Source organism: Melospiza georgiana, chromosome 3, assembly GCF_028018845.1.
Source record: "Melospiza georgiana isolate bMelGeo1 chromosome 3, bMelGeo1.pri, whole genome shotgun sequence".
In the NCBI taxonomy this organism is placed as follows: Eukaryota; Metazoa; Chordata; class Aves; order Passeriformes; family Passerellidae; genus Melospiza; species Melospiza georgiana.
Genome location: NC_080432.1, coordinates 45012892 through 45029341, shown reverse-complemented (window position 1 = coordinate 45029341; position 16450 = coordinate 45012892). Strand labels below are relative to the sequence as shown.

The following is a 16450-nucleotide window of genomic DNA, read 5'->3' as shown; positions in this document are numbered from 1 at the left end:
TGCAGATTGCAGATTAAGGGGAAACAGTATTTATAGTAATGTTTTTCTCTAGTAAACGCATGACCGAGGGTAATCCAGGAATGATTGCCAATTCTTGAAGTCCAGCTCCTTGCTCTCTTTGGCAGGTGTATTGCAGCACCCCATAGAACCTGACTCACAAACAGCTCTTTAAGGGCTGTCCAACAGTTACAGGTGTTGCAGAGGAGTGCTTCTGTTGTCACATTTGTGTTTACGGGTGTTGCAGGAAGGGGCAGACTAATGAAATGACCAGAGATGTGAAAGCCTGCCTCTTAGAGTCTGTATTAGTGTGGTGTATAAGTATTGCCTTCTTCAGTCTGTAAATAGGTCTTAAAAAATTAAGCACAAGTTCAAAGCCATGACTTTTGTTATGTAGTCAGTTTTATCAGTAGATGCAGCAATAGCATTGCAATTTCATGGCTCTTTTTTTGGGAGAAGACATTCTTGTACTGCATTGGAAAAAGAATAAATTCCCGATTAAAATCTCAGTCTCAAAGAAATGACTGTTGTTTGAGAAGAAACTGAAAGCTTCAGGAGCCAGTGAAGTGTTCTTAACAGCTTTTGAGCAATGTGAGTGCAGTAAAGATGGAGGCCTTTTTCTTGCTCTTGTTCTCAATTCTGCATGGGTATCACAGGCTCTGATAAGCTTAATTGGCATAGGCTATTGTTTTTCTTAATAATAAACAAGCAGGTCCTTCCCAGATTAAACATTAGTCTGAATAGTACTGTACTGAATAACCATTGTGCAGCTTTTGGCTTTTCTTCTCACTCTCTCCCTAGAGGTATAACAAAATGAATTAATTCCCATGCTTTGTTTTAGTAATGCAGTGTTTTGGTGGATTTATTTTAAGTTAGATATTGTTTAAGCTAGTTGAGCCAGGTGAAAGAAACACATTTTACTCACAGTATTTTTTATAGTCTTTGTTCCTGCAGGAGTTTCTTTTCCAATCTTCCTTAAGCCCTGAACAAATCTTGGTCTCATGCAAGAGAATTTCTGGGCTTGCCTGTCAGTACAGTCAAACTTGTAGGGGGTCTGGCCTTGGGCCTCTTAGCATCTCTATAGCAGCCTTTAAATATGTAAAAGAGAGAATGAAATACTCTGTTAACTGTTTTCCATGAGTACAGGAAAGAAAAAAAGAGTTGTTGCAGCATAAGAGACTTAAGTTAGGCATCAGTCAGGTGCTTAGATAAGGGATGGAGTTGCCTGAAAAGACTACAGGCTCTCTTTTGACTCTGGATTTTTGAGGACAGGCTAAACAAATATCTATTGGAATTAATATTTGTACAAATTAACTGTATATGGACAGATGGACTGCATAAGTTTTAGAGACCCCTGTATTCTGTGATTTTTGGTTGAAGACTGAAAGCCTGAACGCTGAGGCGTTTTTGTGGAGGAAACAGAAGGATAGGTCTGAAAAGCTGGGAGGGATCCCAGCTGCCGAGGGGGTGTGCGACTAGACAGCATCAAACGAGCAGTCTGCCCAAGGCCACTGACACAGGGGTCTGAGGAGCAGCCCAACAGGTCCCTTTTAGTCTCCCAGTGGTGTGAGCTCATTGATTTTGGATTCTTTCATGATGCCTGCTATTCCTTGCACATAGATGCGCACAGAGGCATGCACGGATGGTATAATAGAGCAGGGATATGGTCTATCCTAATCTGTTTCAGTTAGGAAAATGTTATTTGAAAATGGTCAGTTTTATGGCAAATTGTGTGAAAATAAAGATTTATTACTGTTGTGAAAAGACTTATTTCATGCAAGTTGCTGTTTTTTATTCTTTCTTTTTAGTATAAATATGAATTTTAGTGTAAACATTTTCCAAACATTAACTATAATGTAATATACAGATTGAAAAGCAATGAAAAAACCCACCACAGCAGGAATAAGTTCAACATGAACTGTGAAACTTTTTAAAATCTTCTTTACTCTCTTTAGTTTTTTTTACTGGTCTTTACTTGACCCTTCAGACCTGTGACTGAAAATGTAGAGTTGGGAGAATCACAAACTTGGAATTTTTGCTTTATTTTATTTACTATTTTGTGCTATACTTAGTTCAAAGAAAAACTGTAGTCACAGGGGTGTTCTTAAATGTTGATTTAAAAGGTTCCCTATGCTATTTGTAACCATACTGTTAAGCTGGTACTTAGGGAAAAGTGAAATAATTAATCCATTATACTTGTCAAAGACAGCTGCATATTATAAAGGATCTGTGAAATAGGAGCAGTAAAATAGGTTTGTGTGGTTCTGTCTTTGTTTTTGCATTTGTAGAATAGCAGTGTTCTTACTAATGGTACTAAGCTTGTGCTGCTCACAGTGAGAAGTACTCACAAACTGCAGAGCTTGACAAGCTGTATCCATGAAAGAACAGTGATTTAAACTTCATACAATTTTCAACTACAACACAGGGGTCAAGAAACCTTGAATATATTCCCCAAAATTATGTGGAATGGAAATTAGTGTTTGATTAGGAGGATCCATTCAGAATTATTTTGACCTCCTAGAAATTGCTGCCATAAGATTTCCTGGTATTTATCTTTAAGCATTTGTTCCTTCTGCCCTTTTCCCCCCACATCCCCTCCTCCTTGTGATACCGTATGATTTTTGGTACTCTGTAGATTTTATATTGATTTGGCCTTCAAGCTTTAAGCAGACTGAGAGGTTTCCAGAGGTGTGTTATGACTTACAGCTCTGTGGCCACCTTTCAGTGAAGCATTGCCTGTTGTCTCTGTGAGTACTGGCCCAGCCTCAAAGGCTGATGTGGCTCCTGCTGGCCCAGTGGTCCCTCTGCTCTCTGTGGTTGTTGTGCAGCTCGCGTGGCAGCGTGACAGGAAGATGGGAGTCACTCCCTGGAGCAATAGCATGAAGTCTTTCACACCATGTGGCAGCTAGGATGCTTTTGCTTCAAATTTATCCAGAGTAACTCAAAATTAGTCCCAGTGTGTAGAATAGTGGCAGTTAGCCTGATTTGGGAGGAAAAAGAGCCCTATGGTTGTGAGCCCTGCTGGGTCACATCCCCTGCTCCTAGAGACTAGAAAACAAGCCCAGGCTCTTTTTGGTTTGCTGGTTATGGGAATTGCTTTGCTGCCTTGCTGCCATGGTGATACATTCAGTGCATGGAGGAACCTGCATCAAAGTGTTTCTGGGAGTGCACTTGCAGTACTGCAAAAAACATTGGTCATCCTAAAAGCAGCCTGAAGTGTCCTGATGAAGAAATGGCATACAGCAGTGTCCCAGACCTGAATGCCTACTTTTCTTTGGCAATTCTTAGTTTTTCTTGCTAGTAGTATGAGGCATTGAGAGTGTTGAACAATTTTCTCTTATGTCCCACTGTGCAGCCTTAGTTCTGGACACCCAGGAGCAGTAATTTACAACTCTTTTCAAATGTTGCCATGATTCTACCTAGCAGCAGGAAGAAAACTTTCCAAATGTATTTCTTTAATGAGTTAGCTTTGTTATGGCTGAAGAACATTTTCTTATGCTGCATTCTGGTAAGATTTTAGTTACTATAATAGAAATACAGATTTAAACATATATGTGAAATGTATAAAAGTGTATAATATGCATTATATTTAAAATATGCTTATAACCTGAACCACGCATTTGGTGTTACTGATAAAGGCTACATTTGTCACTAAATTTCAGATTAGTTTTTCCTGTTTGTCTGAAGAAATTGTTTGCTGTGTTTTGTTTTTCATTGACTGAAATAAAGTGTTTATATCTGATTTATTCTGAAATGAAACATGAGCATATTTCTCCTGAGAAGTACACTAGCTGGGAAGTATTGGAATTTTATTTTTTTTTTTTAAGAGTTAGACCTTTTCTTTAGGTGTATGGGAAAATGTTCTTACTACTCTGAAACCTGTTGCTTCTTAAACAAAATATTTGGAACAATGGAAATACTGTGAAATTGGTTATCAGCTTCAAGTGTGATGTTGTTTCCTTTCCCATACATTTTTCATGCTTTCCCACTTTCCCATTCCTTTATGACGCATTTTCCTACATGTGACATTTTAATTATGGAGCAACAATGATAATTAAGAAAATGACTATTGCAACAGAAGTTAGACATTGATGTTTTTATATTTGGATGTGGTCTTGTTTAAATTTACTTCAGTAGGAAATTGCACATTATATTTGTTTGAACATTTGGTTTCAGAATGGAATATACTTTATGCAGCTATGTAAATTTCATGTCAAGAGACTGTCTTTAGGAGATTTCACATTTATCTAGGGGATTACCAGCTGCATCTGATTTATTACTGCAAGATTTCATAAGGTAGTGCTATGCCATGTTTAATATTTAATCTGAGATGTGGAGGGCATTGCCTGTTGTACTGAGCAACAGTTTCCCATTGTTTCCTTGAATCCCATTTATCATCTGTGAATTTGTGTTCATTATATTATAGATATTGTGGGGCAAGGACTTCCCAAAGTGTCTGAGTGGCTGTGACAGTCATAGTGACAATGTCAGGTACTTTTTGTAGCAATAGGAAAAAAAAGACTTTGCTCTTCAGTCTTCTTGCAATGACATGTTTTGTTTCAACCAAACACAACAAAACTTTTAAGTGCCATCCCAAGTGTATACTTTACCTGTGAGCCGCAATCAGAAAATACTTAGTTAATGTAGGAGTCATTATTTTAATGCATAATGCTTTCCTTGTGGTACAAACAGAAAGCAGTTTGAATTATGAATATTATTTGTGACATGAATTATTAAACAGTGTCTGAGAGATTTAAAATACATCTCAAGGTGATACATGAAGGACAGTTTTGAGAGTGTTTTCATCTTGAGGTGTGTTTCATGTTGACAGCTATTGCAGTAAGGTCTTCAAAGAAATTTAGATCTTATGTAAAAGTTTCAGAGTCTCAAGTCGTTGACTAGAATGTGCTCATGCCATTAAAACTTTTTTAATCTTAATCTCTTTCAGTCCCAGCAAAGATGCATTGTGATCTTTGCACTGGTATGCTGCTTTGCAATTCTGGTTGCACTGATATTTTCGGCAGTGGATATTATGGGAGAAGATGAGGATGGACTCTCAGAAAAGAACTGTCAAAATAACTGTCGGTAAGAGGTAACAAACAAAACTTCTCTTTTGGGGTGGAGAGGAACATATGTGTGTTACGTAAGGGCATAAAGTAATTGCCATGGTCCTGTGGTATTATTGGGAAGAGTAGCTAACAGAGGAAGAAAATGGTTTCTCATTTTAAATTTCTGGTTTTGGAGGTTAGTTTAACAAAATTAAAGCACACTTTTTGAAGTTATTTTTGGTGGTGTGTTTTGAGCAAGACCTTTGTGTTAGATCAATTATTTTGTAAGCCTGAGCCAAAGCCCATTAAGTTTCAGTAATTGAGTACAGAGGTGGATCACATAGTTCCCAATTCTTTCGTGTCTATTTCTCATCAAGACCGCTTCTTTCTTTCTTTCTCCAGAAAGGTCACTGATGCCTTTTGACCTAAGATTGCTGTCCCTTCTATGTAGGGGGAGCTTTTCTATTTCCTGTTTGATGCATTCCTGTTATAGACACAGTGGCTTACCTGTGAACTGTAAAGGAAATTAATGATATGATCAGAAAGATGAGTGTTGACAGTGTTGAATTAAGATTTGCCTCAGACACCTGCCATAGCTGTGTATATCTTTTAACTTTTGGTTCTGTTAGTTTTAAGTAAGTGATTAGTTTTTTGAGCCTTTCATTTCCTGACTGTGAATCTCATTTTGCTGCTCCTTACTGTCAGCTTCCTCCATTAATCGGTTCATTAGTGATGACCAGTGTTTTTCCTGGGTCGTCTTCTGGGCCTCTTCTGTCCACCAAGCTGATGTAAAAATCATTTGTAGGCAATGGCTGCGTATACATTGGGTAGGAACTAATTGACATTTGCATTTTAGAATAATTTATGAAAGATTAATGTTTCTTTGAGCTTTTGATCCTTATTTCTGTTACTCTTTGTTCATTTTGTGCGCAGACTCTTTAGGGACAGTACCTTTTTATGCTGCACCTGTTACATTACAGACAGCACTAATCCAGAATCCAGAAATTTTTGTAATGTCTTTTCAATTATAATGGGGTCTTTAAAATTTAGTTTGCATGCTGCTTAAGAAACAAAACAAAACAAAAAAAAACCCGCAAAAAAATAACACCAGATGATTCTTTAAATCTGTGTCTCTTTCCAAATGGAATATACTTTCAGCATCAGGTAGCTTTGTCCTGAAACCAACTGTCCATCTGGCACTTTTTGTCATAATTGTTTTTAGGTTTGGTTTTGTTCACTTCATTGTACTCCTACAGGGCTGGGCAGGCTTCTGATATCATCTCTGAATTTTCTAGAGTTGAGCCAGCTTTCCTTTCCCCATCAAAGTTTTACTGTGAGATGTTGCCTTCCAAAATTTTTGAAGATACTGCATGTGTCACCTCTACACCCACTGTCTTCATGTGTGAATCTTTGACAGAACTAGGTCAGATGAGGGGAAAGTCGTTCTGCTCATTGGCTTCAGTGCACTGCACACGACTTCAACACAGTCAGAAACTACTGCACCATGTTTCCTCTTAGTTGTATCAACTCGTGGTTTCCATTCTGTTCTGGGTAGCTGTGTAGGCCTAGCCAAGGAAGGACTTCACCTTCTTTGCTTTTAATTCTTCAAAGGAGAAAACAAATCAGAGTAGAAGTGATACACAGTACTAAGAAAAACGGGTATATTCATTTTTTTCTGTGAAAAACAAGAGATTGATTTCTTCTGTCTGTATGGGTTTCAGCAATCTGTGTTTCCAAAGAATACATACCTTTGCTCAGTATTTTGTTGTTTCACATGTCATTCTTGTCCCCTCCTGGATTGTGTTAGAGGAGCCTGAGACTAAATTCAGCCCCTTGACTTTAAACATATGAGTCAATTAAACTGCTGTGTGTTTACAGGGCTAGGAGTGAGCCCAGAGCCCAGCTCTATTTTAAGGTGCCTTTCACAGAGTGATCAAGTGCGTGATCTAGCTACTAATGCCTGAACCAGAAGGCACATGAATGCTGTGCATAAAAACTGCCGAAGCCAGTGCTAATAACAGTATCCAAGTGCTGGCAGCTGCTACCTGCTAACATTGAGTCCTTCTCTACGCCATGAAACTGGGGTCCTTTATGTGTTAAATGCATCACAGAAGTGTCACATTAGCTGAAGTGTCACAAACCAATGTCTGCCAATGGCATATATTTAGTACTTGGGCTAAGCACTTTTAATAAGACAAGAGTTACTGAATTCTTACATTTCTGCTGCGTGAGTACTTTCCCTGGCATTCAGGAAGAGGTGCTTACATTTGCAGGATGTGCTGAGACAGAATGGTAATAGATGATTTTTAAACTTTTTTTATAATGAAATGTTTGTCAAATATAAGTTTATATGCCTGAGCCTATAACTCTTTTTTTGGTTTTAACTGATTGAATTTATGAAGAATGTCGTTGGGAAAGGATGCTGTGGATTTGAGAAGAACTTTGCTGATGGTTTTTAGTGGCTGTTTTCTTTGGAAAATTTAATTTCTGTGCTTTTTGTTTTAAAGGAAAGTACAACTGAAATAGAACTGTGGTCTGGAAAATTTCTCTGGCTAGAAATTTTTGGAGCTTGTGTGAAAAAAGAGAATTTTAAAGAGAATGTAAGAAGACTTTTTAGAATCTAGAGCTTTTGCAAGTGGTGTTTTCCAGTAAAGCTTACATCTTTCTTTGTTGTTGTGATTGGTTTGTTCAGGAACACAAATGCAGCTTTTCTGATCTGCTTGTAATTCATCATGAATTCCATAAACCATTCCTTAATTACATGAGGAATACTTACTGCATATGTTCCCAAAATGACCTTACTCTTTATTGATGTATTTATTTCTCTTGGGGGCTTTGTTACAAAAATAAGTCAGGGAATAGGAAATCAAGCTTTTTTACATATATTCTCTGATTGCTGGAGAGATTGATTCTACCCATCCTATTAAAAGGAATGTCAACGGATTGAAATTAAAGGAAAAAAAAGTAGCAGTGACTATGAAAAGTTGAGGCTTTGCAGTTTGTGCTCGGTATGTGATGGAAATTATTCTCTTGAGACATCCACAGTAGTGTTGTTCGGCAGCCCTGATGGATGAGACTGGTTAAGAGGATATGCTTAGCAGTCTGGGAATGTTGCCTGTCTTGCTGTGGGTCCATTAGACACCGAATCTATAAAATTAGATTATTGTAATTTGAAAATAGTACATTTTAATGGCTGATCTATTGTGAATAAATCTTGGCTAGCCTCTGATGTAACTCTGTGTCAGTTAAAACTTACTTTACTTTGTTGGAATTGACTAATAAACTCTAAAAATTGCAATGTGGAAAACAGAAGAAATTACAACTATTAAGAGATTGTCTCTGCTATCCGAACTATTTGAACCAAGGTTATTTTGATTTATTAATGGTAACTTGAGCTGTTCAAGGCTCAACTTGAGCCTCTTCTCCTGCTTGTTGGTGCTGATAGGCATATTAGGGGTCCTACAGAGTTTGCACATGCCCTTAGTTATCCTTGTCTCACTGGCCTTGCCAATATCCATTGAAGCAGTGGTAGCAGCTGGCACAGCTCCTACCTCTGACTGTGGGTTTGGCCCTGCCTCTTGAGAGGGACTACAGAACAAGGAAAAACGGGAAGCAATGGTAGCTACTTTCCATGCTTACCAAGCTAAAACTAAAACTGTTGTCATGATTTTTTTTTCAATATTGCCTTACTCTGATGATAATTGGAAGGATTTTCTTGCTTTCTGTTTGTGTGTGTTTTCAAGGCAGATTCTGTCTTGCATTCTGTTCCGGTGATGCTGGTTTGGTAATTTCTCTTCTCCTCAGAGTCATACATAATGAAGGCACTTGCTCTTTTGTGTTTGGATTTATGTTGGAAGAATTTACTGTTGTTTATGACAGGAGTGGCAAAGCCTATTTAGTTCACTTCTTGATTGTAGGGAGGCTTTGACCAGTGCTGCCCTATAACAAGTAGGCCATGGTACCTGAGCAGTGTTTGTGATTTCTTTAGGTATTGTTTGGATTGTTTTGGATAAGGATTGGTATCCTGGAAAGGAGCTGAATCTTCCTGTTGAAGTGCAAAGCTTTAGAATTCAACAGTACCCTGCAACACTGAATTTTAGAGATTAGATCTAGTTGCATACAATAATTACTTATATTGAACAATTACTGTGTGTTGCATGCATTGCTTTCAATTTCATTAGATGATTATTCTCTGGTTGTGAAAGAGGGCCCACAATTGATTTTTTTCTGTTGCTTTATAAATCATTCTTTCAACTACTCTGCTATTTCACTAAGTAGGGTTTTGCAGCACTGTTAAATAAGCATACTGCAGCACATGCTTACAGTCATTTACCTTGGAAGTGCTTTGCCCCTGGCTTATTGTGGAGGAGATTTTCTGTGTGCTGCGTGGGTTCTGCACATAGCAAGGTTTATATTGACTGGTTTCTATTTAATAAACTATGACAAGCATAATAGTTAAGTGTCTAAACAGAACAAGATGCTCAGATTTTGAAAAGCCTGTTAAAGAGCAACTGAAGATTTCTATTTACAAAACAACTTCTCCACTTGGCATAAAAATGCTTTCTGTCAACATGATGGACTGGAGCATCAAGTCTACCCTCAGTCAGTTAGCGCACACACACCGATTATTGAGCAGGAGTGTTGATCTTCTGGAGGCTCTGCAGAGGAATCTGGCGAGGCTGGATCAATGGGCCAAGGCCAGAGGTATGAAGTTCACTAAGGCAAAATGCTGGATCCTGCCCTTGGGTCACAGCAACTCCTTGCAGCACTGCAGGCTGGGGCAGAGTGGCTGGAAAGCTGCCCAGCAGAAAAGGACCTGGGAGTGCTGGTTTACAGTGGCTGAACATGAGCCAGGCTGTGCCCAGGGAGCCAAGGAGGCCGATGGCATCCCGGCCTGTACCAGCAGTGATGTGGCCAGCAGGACCAGGACAGGGATTGTCCCCCTGAACTGGTGAGGCCACACCTCGAGTGCTGTGTCCAGTTCTGGGCTCCTCACTGCAAGAAGGACATTGAGGTGCTGGAGCATGTCCAGAGGAGGGCGACGGAGCTGATGAAGGGTTTGGAGCACCAAGTCATGGCTGAGGGAGCTGGGGTTGCTTAGTCTGGAGAACAGGAAGTTCAGGGCTGACCTTATTGCTGTCTTCAGCCACCTGAAACAGGCTATAGCCCAGTGAGGGTCAGTCTCTGCTCCCATATGGCAAGTGGTAGAGGAAATGGCTTCAGGTTGTGTTATTGGTTCAGGTGGGATATTAAAAACTATTTCTTCACTGAATGGGTTATGAAACATTGAAACAAGTTGCTCAGGAAAGTGGTAGAATTATCATCCCTGCGGGTATCTAAAAGAGATATAAATACACAGCTCAGGGATGTAGTTTAGTGGTAAACAGGGTTAACAATGGTGATGGGTTAATGGCTGGACTTTGTGATTTTAAGATCTTTTCCAACCTAACAATTCTAACTGTTTTCTTCTTGGTTTTGGGTGATACAGAGAATGAGCTATAAAACCTCCTAATTTTTAAGATGATCTCTACTTGTAGTAATTTTTATTTTTGCATCTAAAGAAGGAATACTCTTTCAATTGAAGTTTCTTGGCTGGGCACTGCAAAGCCCTGGTGTACCTCCTGCAAGTCCATTCAACGTCTGAAGCCAGGGAAGGAAATCAAAAACTTGCACAAGAAGTTCTATTTATCCTACCTTTTATTTTTCATTTTTTGAAATACATTTAAGTGGAGAAGATAGTGTATTAACAGTTCAGTACCTGTACAGAGTGCAATTTTTCTCCTGTGTTTCGGCACAAAATACAAAAAACAAAGAATTTTTTTTTGTTTGTTTTGCATTTATTTTCAGCTATAGGGAGTGTCTTCACAGATAAAAAAATTAGTGACAAAACTCATGATTGTGTAGATCTTTTTCTGTCTCTATTACTCCCAGTAGATAGTTCATGGTTAATTACTTTATATGGGCTTCCACTCATTTTATTCAAACACACAAACCTATTATTTTTCCTATTCTTTGTTCTGTCAAATCAAATTATTTTCTGTGGAGTTTAGGTCAGAGGGCTTTAGAGTCTCCTTAGGGCAGCTTTTCCTGCCGTTATACATGTTTTTAGGATGTAAAACAGAGATTAACAAGTTTTGTGTTCTTGGAAGTTACCTTTTAAAGTATGTGTTTATTTCTCCTTTTATGACTTATGGTTTGTGAATTGATAACAGAGAAAATGTTCCAAGCTAATAGAAATCAAGTTCCAATTACTTTAAAGTTCCTAGATAATGCAGGTGAGATAAAGGAGCAATTTATGTATTAGAGTATCCTATCTCCTGTGTAGTTTGCAGAAGCTTCTCTGTGATTAAATCTTTTTATTTTCTCTTTTTTTTCCCTCTCTTTTTCCCTTCTGAGCTTAATTTGTTCTTTTCTCTTTTCACCTTAATGTCTTCAGAAGACTGAAATTACTTCATCCGAGCAGAACTCAAAAGATTTCTAAGGTCATTTTCTATACCAGATTGTAAGACTATACTAAACAGAGTCATTAAATCTAAATTACTGGTCATTCTCTTGATCTTGAAAACCGATTTATGACATTTCAGAGTTTTTATTCTGCCTGGTGAGAATAGCCACCCAGTTTAACAAAGCTCCCTGATAAGTTGTTCTTCCTTTTGCTTGTGGGAAAGGCATTAAAAGTAGCTAAAAATTGTAGTAGAGTCTGTCTGAATTCATGCTCCATTTCAGGGTGACTTGTTCGTTCAGCCAGAGCTGACTTTGCATCAGATCCTAGCAAGCACCTGTTCCAGTGACACCATTTATTTTTAATTGCTTCTCCACCCTCAGAGCAATATATGAAAAAGATACTTATTATCCTGTCAGGTTACATTAGATGTATTGGGTTCTGCAGCTAATCCTAGGACAGCACTGTGAGTGTCCTCTGGGCTAGCATGATTTGATACTCATCAGGGGTGCAAGTGTATTGTGCTGGATGATTTCTGTGACCTGCTGAGTAGGAGGCTGAGCCTGCCTTTCCGAGCACCGTGGCGTTGTCACGTTCAAGGGGAAGCAGATGTGGTGCCTGCTGAAGCCCAAAGCCTTGTGCAGAGCTGGTGGGCCTGGTGGGCTTGAGCTGGCTCTGCTGTTCAGCCATGTGCAGCTCACTTTGCTGTGGTGGCCCGAGGCTGCACACCGAGGGCAGCAGCTCCTGGCATTAATGCCCAGCTGGGAGGCGTCAGGGAGAGCTGCTGGCTGCAGTTTGCTAGGGCTGGTTTATCCAGATGCTCTTTACATGTACAGGTAGACAGCTTTTGGGGAAACGTTTGGAGGTTTTTCTTTGTTAGTCTGAAGATTTTCTTCCTGGTTTGTTTTCCTCTGAACACATGGGTGAAGTCTAGGTGAAGCCAGAGTCACCTCTCAGTGGTCTCTGGTATGGTGTCCATATGTCAAGGTCTCTCTCTAGTTAGCTGGAGCATTGTTGTGAGTAACACTTCAGATACAGATTGCTCTTGAATGTTGGGCAAGGTGTCGATCGCCTGTGTTAATCAGGAAGGTAGGAGTTTGCTTCCTTTATTCAATTTACCCACATCCAATTGTCTTGACCAAGGGTAAAAAATGCACTGGAGAAATGTTTCATTACCATTAGTATTTTTTCATTTTATGTTTTAGGGTTGTTTTATTTGGTTTTGGTTGGTTTTTTTTTTCCCATAATTGATTTTCTTCCTCTCAACCAGACTGAAAAATAAAATAAGGCACAAAACCAGCTTTGGCATGTGCCAGATGCAGATCTGTGACTTGTTCTCTATTTAATGACCAGTCCTTTCCAAATAAGATTATTTCAAAATTATTATACAGCTGAGAGTTCTTATGACTGACAGCATCAAAATGTGGTAGCTTTAAAGCTGCTTTCTTTACATACTAAGTGTTGAAATGGTTCTTCTGAGCAGCATCAGTGATTTGCATGCCTTCTGACGTGAGGGGGAGGATTCATCTTGCCTCAGATTAAACTTTTGATGGATATTTGATAGCACATTTTAAGCGTTGGCTTTGACTTTTTACTCTAGATCTGATTGTAACTCTTGGAATAAGTATGTGACACATATATATGGCCACATATGTTATCTGATATCTTTTGTCAGTGTGGCAAGTATAGAGTTAATTGATTTTCACTGATTTATCAAAATATTTCTTTAAAGAACCTCTTGGGAAAATGAAGTGATTTTTAAAAATTTCCTTTGTTGTCATTTATGAAATAGCTCCTCAAGTTAGCTGGGCTTGAATAAGAATAATTTTTAGAACTTTTCTACTGGCTGAGTATTGGAGAAAATGCACTTTTACCAGTATTTTAGCAAAATATGAACACGCATAAGCTTCACTACTGATCACGACACTTTAAGGCAAGATGAATGTGTCACCATCATCAGGCAGGCAGCCGTGATTTGGATTTTGTTCAAACACTGTCAGAAACCCTAGTCCTTTTCTCAGCCAGTTTTGGGTCACTTGTATCAGCTTGGCAGTGCATGTTTTACAGTTCATTGCAGATGCTGGTGGAGAGTATGGTTCAATAAATGCATTAGAGGATACTTGAGGGGATGTATTTGGGCCAGTGGGGACTGAAGTGCAGGACTAGTGGAAGTGTCTCCTGAAAGGTGCAGCCAGTGCCAGTGGGACAGTGACAGACTGCAAGAGCTGCCTCATCTGCTGTGTTTCATAAATCCATGTGAGCCACCTCAAAGATATCCCCACAGACCTTCCAGCCTTTGGGCCAAGACAGGCTGCCAAAACTGGAGGCAATCCATCACTACAGCAGCTTTGGGGCATGATGCAGGAAAGCAGAGATGTAACCTCTGTATGACAACAGGCAAGCTGTTATTTTCCCTAGTGGCACATCTGTTTGCATGTGAAAAGACTTCTTCAGGACTGGCTAGAGAGGAGAGAAGAGTGAATTTTTCAATTTGCTCTTGAGAAGAATCATGCAAATACCTAAAATGGGCAGCCAACTGATCCTGTGTCAGAGGCACTGCTCTGGCCATGTACACATGGTAGAATTTCCAGAGAAAAATGTGCTTCTGATATTTGAGGGGGGTTTTATGTTTTCAGACCTTTTCTGAGAGTCAGGATTTTGCTGTTAAAATGTGTTCCGTAGGGTAAATACCAATAAGTCAGTTAATGCTTTCTATTAAGAGCTAAAGAGGTGTTTGGTTGTTTGGTAGTTTTTTGGGTTTTTTTCTTTGGTGTTTTAAAACGCTGCTTTATCAATCTAGATATCTTGTGTCTCTTAGGGAAAGAGGTTCATGACTCTGTTCACCTTGGCCAGAAATGTACTCATCAATTTTTCTTTTTCCCTCCCCCCCCCCAGTTTTAACTTGAATACAACAAGTTTTAAAGATGCATTTTTAATCAGATGCAATTCTAGATGGAACTAAAATTACCATTAAAAAAACACCAACAAACCCCACAACCAAAACCAAAATTAAACCAACAACAACAAATGAGAAATACAAATAGATACTATGTAAAACCATCTGACAGTAGTTAAACCTATCTTAGTACTCCTGAGGTGCCCTGGAACGCTTCCATAGGTTCTTGCCTCTGTAATTTAAGCACTGCAGTGTCCTTTGGGAATGGATACTTAGGTACTTTATTCTTTTCATCTGTGGATTTTTATTACTGTTCCTACCTTGACTATGTCTGCTGAATTTGCAGTGCTGATTTCAAATAGTTGCTGACTAAAGTTTTTACCTTCAATTTTCCTTTGTTGTTTTGCAAAGCAGTTTTGTTTGTTCTTGCTGGGCAGGAAGGGCATTAATTAAGTTTAAGGTATTGTTGGATTGTATAAATGCCAACATCATAGAATATAATTTAATTTCTATTCTGGATAAGAGAGCTCTTACTTAGAAAATTCTCATTCAATTATTAACACCATAAAATCATGCTTATTTATGAGGAAAAATAACATTTTGATTCTTTATTGGTTTCTGCAACCATAAGCTAACACATTTATCCATTCCAAGTCATACCAAGATAATCAGGGCCTTTTAGAAAGATGCATGGGCCAAAAGAAAAAAAGTAGCAACCAAATTCCCACTTCTTGTGTATTGATATGTGATTATTCAGGCCAAATTAATGTTGTTCTTTACAGTTACTAAGTGTCCATATGAGAAGATCAGAGGTGTATGGAAGGAAATAAAAAGGCAACATAAATTCTGTTATTTAAAAAAAAAAGCCTGTAATAATTTGGCGTATTCAAGCCATATAAAAAGGTTTAATGTGAACATAGTCATAAACTGAATGTAGAAATAAAATAAAAACATCTGGTTAACTAATTAATGTATATGAGAGGGCTATTTATGCAATATTTGTTGTTCTTTTAAAGTTGTTATGTTAGGATATTTTAGTGTGTTTTACAGATGGTTGAACAGTGAATGGGCTGCTGCTTTAAAGAGCTAAATAGGCATAACAGCTGATGAGGGGCTCATGTGGCTGCTATATAGCTTTGTACAGGATTGACTAAATACCTCAGCTGTTGAGTTTTACATAATTTGAAAGTCATGGTAATGGTATTAACTCAAGACTTGAACATGGTACAAACAAAGGAGAGAGGCTGAGATCTTTTTCAGTGACTAAACAGGTACCAAGTGAGCATTTACTGTTGTGCTGGGAAGGCTCAGCTCCTGATTCGTGACTGATGCGTGTGCAGGCTGTGCCCTGAAGTGTGCAGCTGAGTTTCCTTAGCCATGACAGGGGCAAGAGTGGCTTCACTAAGGAGGGCAGCGTTGCTGTCCTCACCTCTGTCAGGAAGGAAGCTGCTGTGGGCTGGGGGCAGAGCTTCCCCAGCTGCCAATTTGGGTGCATTGCCTGGAGTCAGGGAGCAGGCAGTACACATGGGCCAAACTTCTGTGTGTTGCTGTATTTGGAAGACTTTTTTTATAACATTTGTAGAGAGTAATCTTGAAAATTAAGAATTTTCAAGATTGAGAAATTTACGAACAAATAAGATCTTGAGAAAACAAACTTGGTAGTACAAGGGGTTTTTGTGTATAAACTGAGGATATGTTAGAACTGTGGCATCAGACTGAAGATATTTAGAAGGACAGGAATAAAACTAGGCCAGCCTTTCCATATTCCTGGTAAGGGGTCAGAAATCTAATGGGCAAAAAGAGATTAAATAAAATGGAAATTGGCTGGTCCTTTCTCAAAACTAAGAAGAAAGTGGGAGGGGTAAAATAGTATGTTTAGCAACTAAAACAGGGGTTTAAAAAAAGTTTCTGTTCTGATGATGTCCTTGTCCTTTTATGTCTAAAGATTAAACATAAACTTTTGAAAGATGTAGACAACGCAGTTGTGTGGGTTTTTTGATAAGCATATCCTGGAGATCTTCAATTACTGTATGGTAGTGAACAGAGAAAACTAAATGATGTAGTGCC

At 38.8% G+C, this 16450-nt stretch overlaps 1 protein-coding gene across 3 annotated transcripts in view; it reads left to right on the top strand.

The window, feature by feature from the left end:
- Positions 1 to 16450, top strand: part of PLD5 (phospholipase D family member 5) — a 175901-nt gene that overhangs the window by 63121 nt on the left and 96330 nt on the right. For 2 of the 3 annotated variants that reach the window (XM_058020635.1, XM_058020636.1), the window contains exon 2: positions 4946 to 5082. In XM_058020635.1, the coding sequence (XP_057876618.1) occupies positions 4946 to 5082 (137 nt within the window). Of the gene's footprint in view, positions 1 to 4945; positions 5090 to 16450 lie in introns of those variants that run through there. The other variant, XM_058020637.1, reaches the window with a different exon arrangement.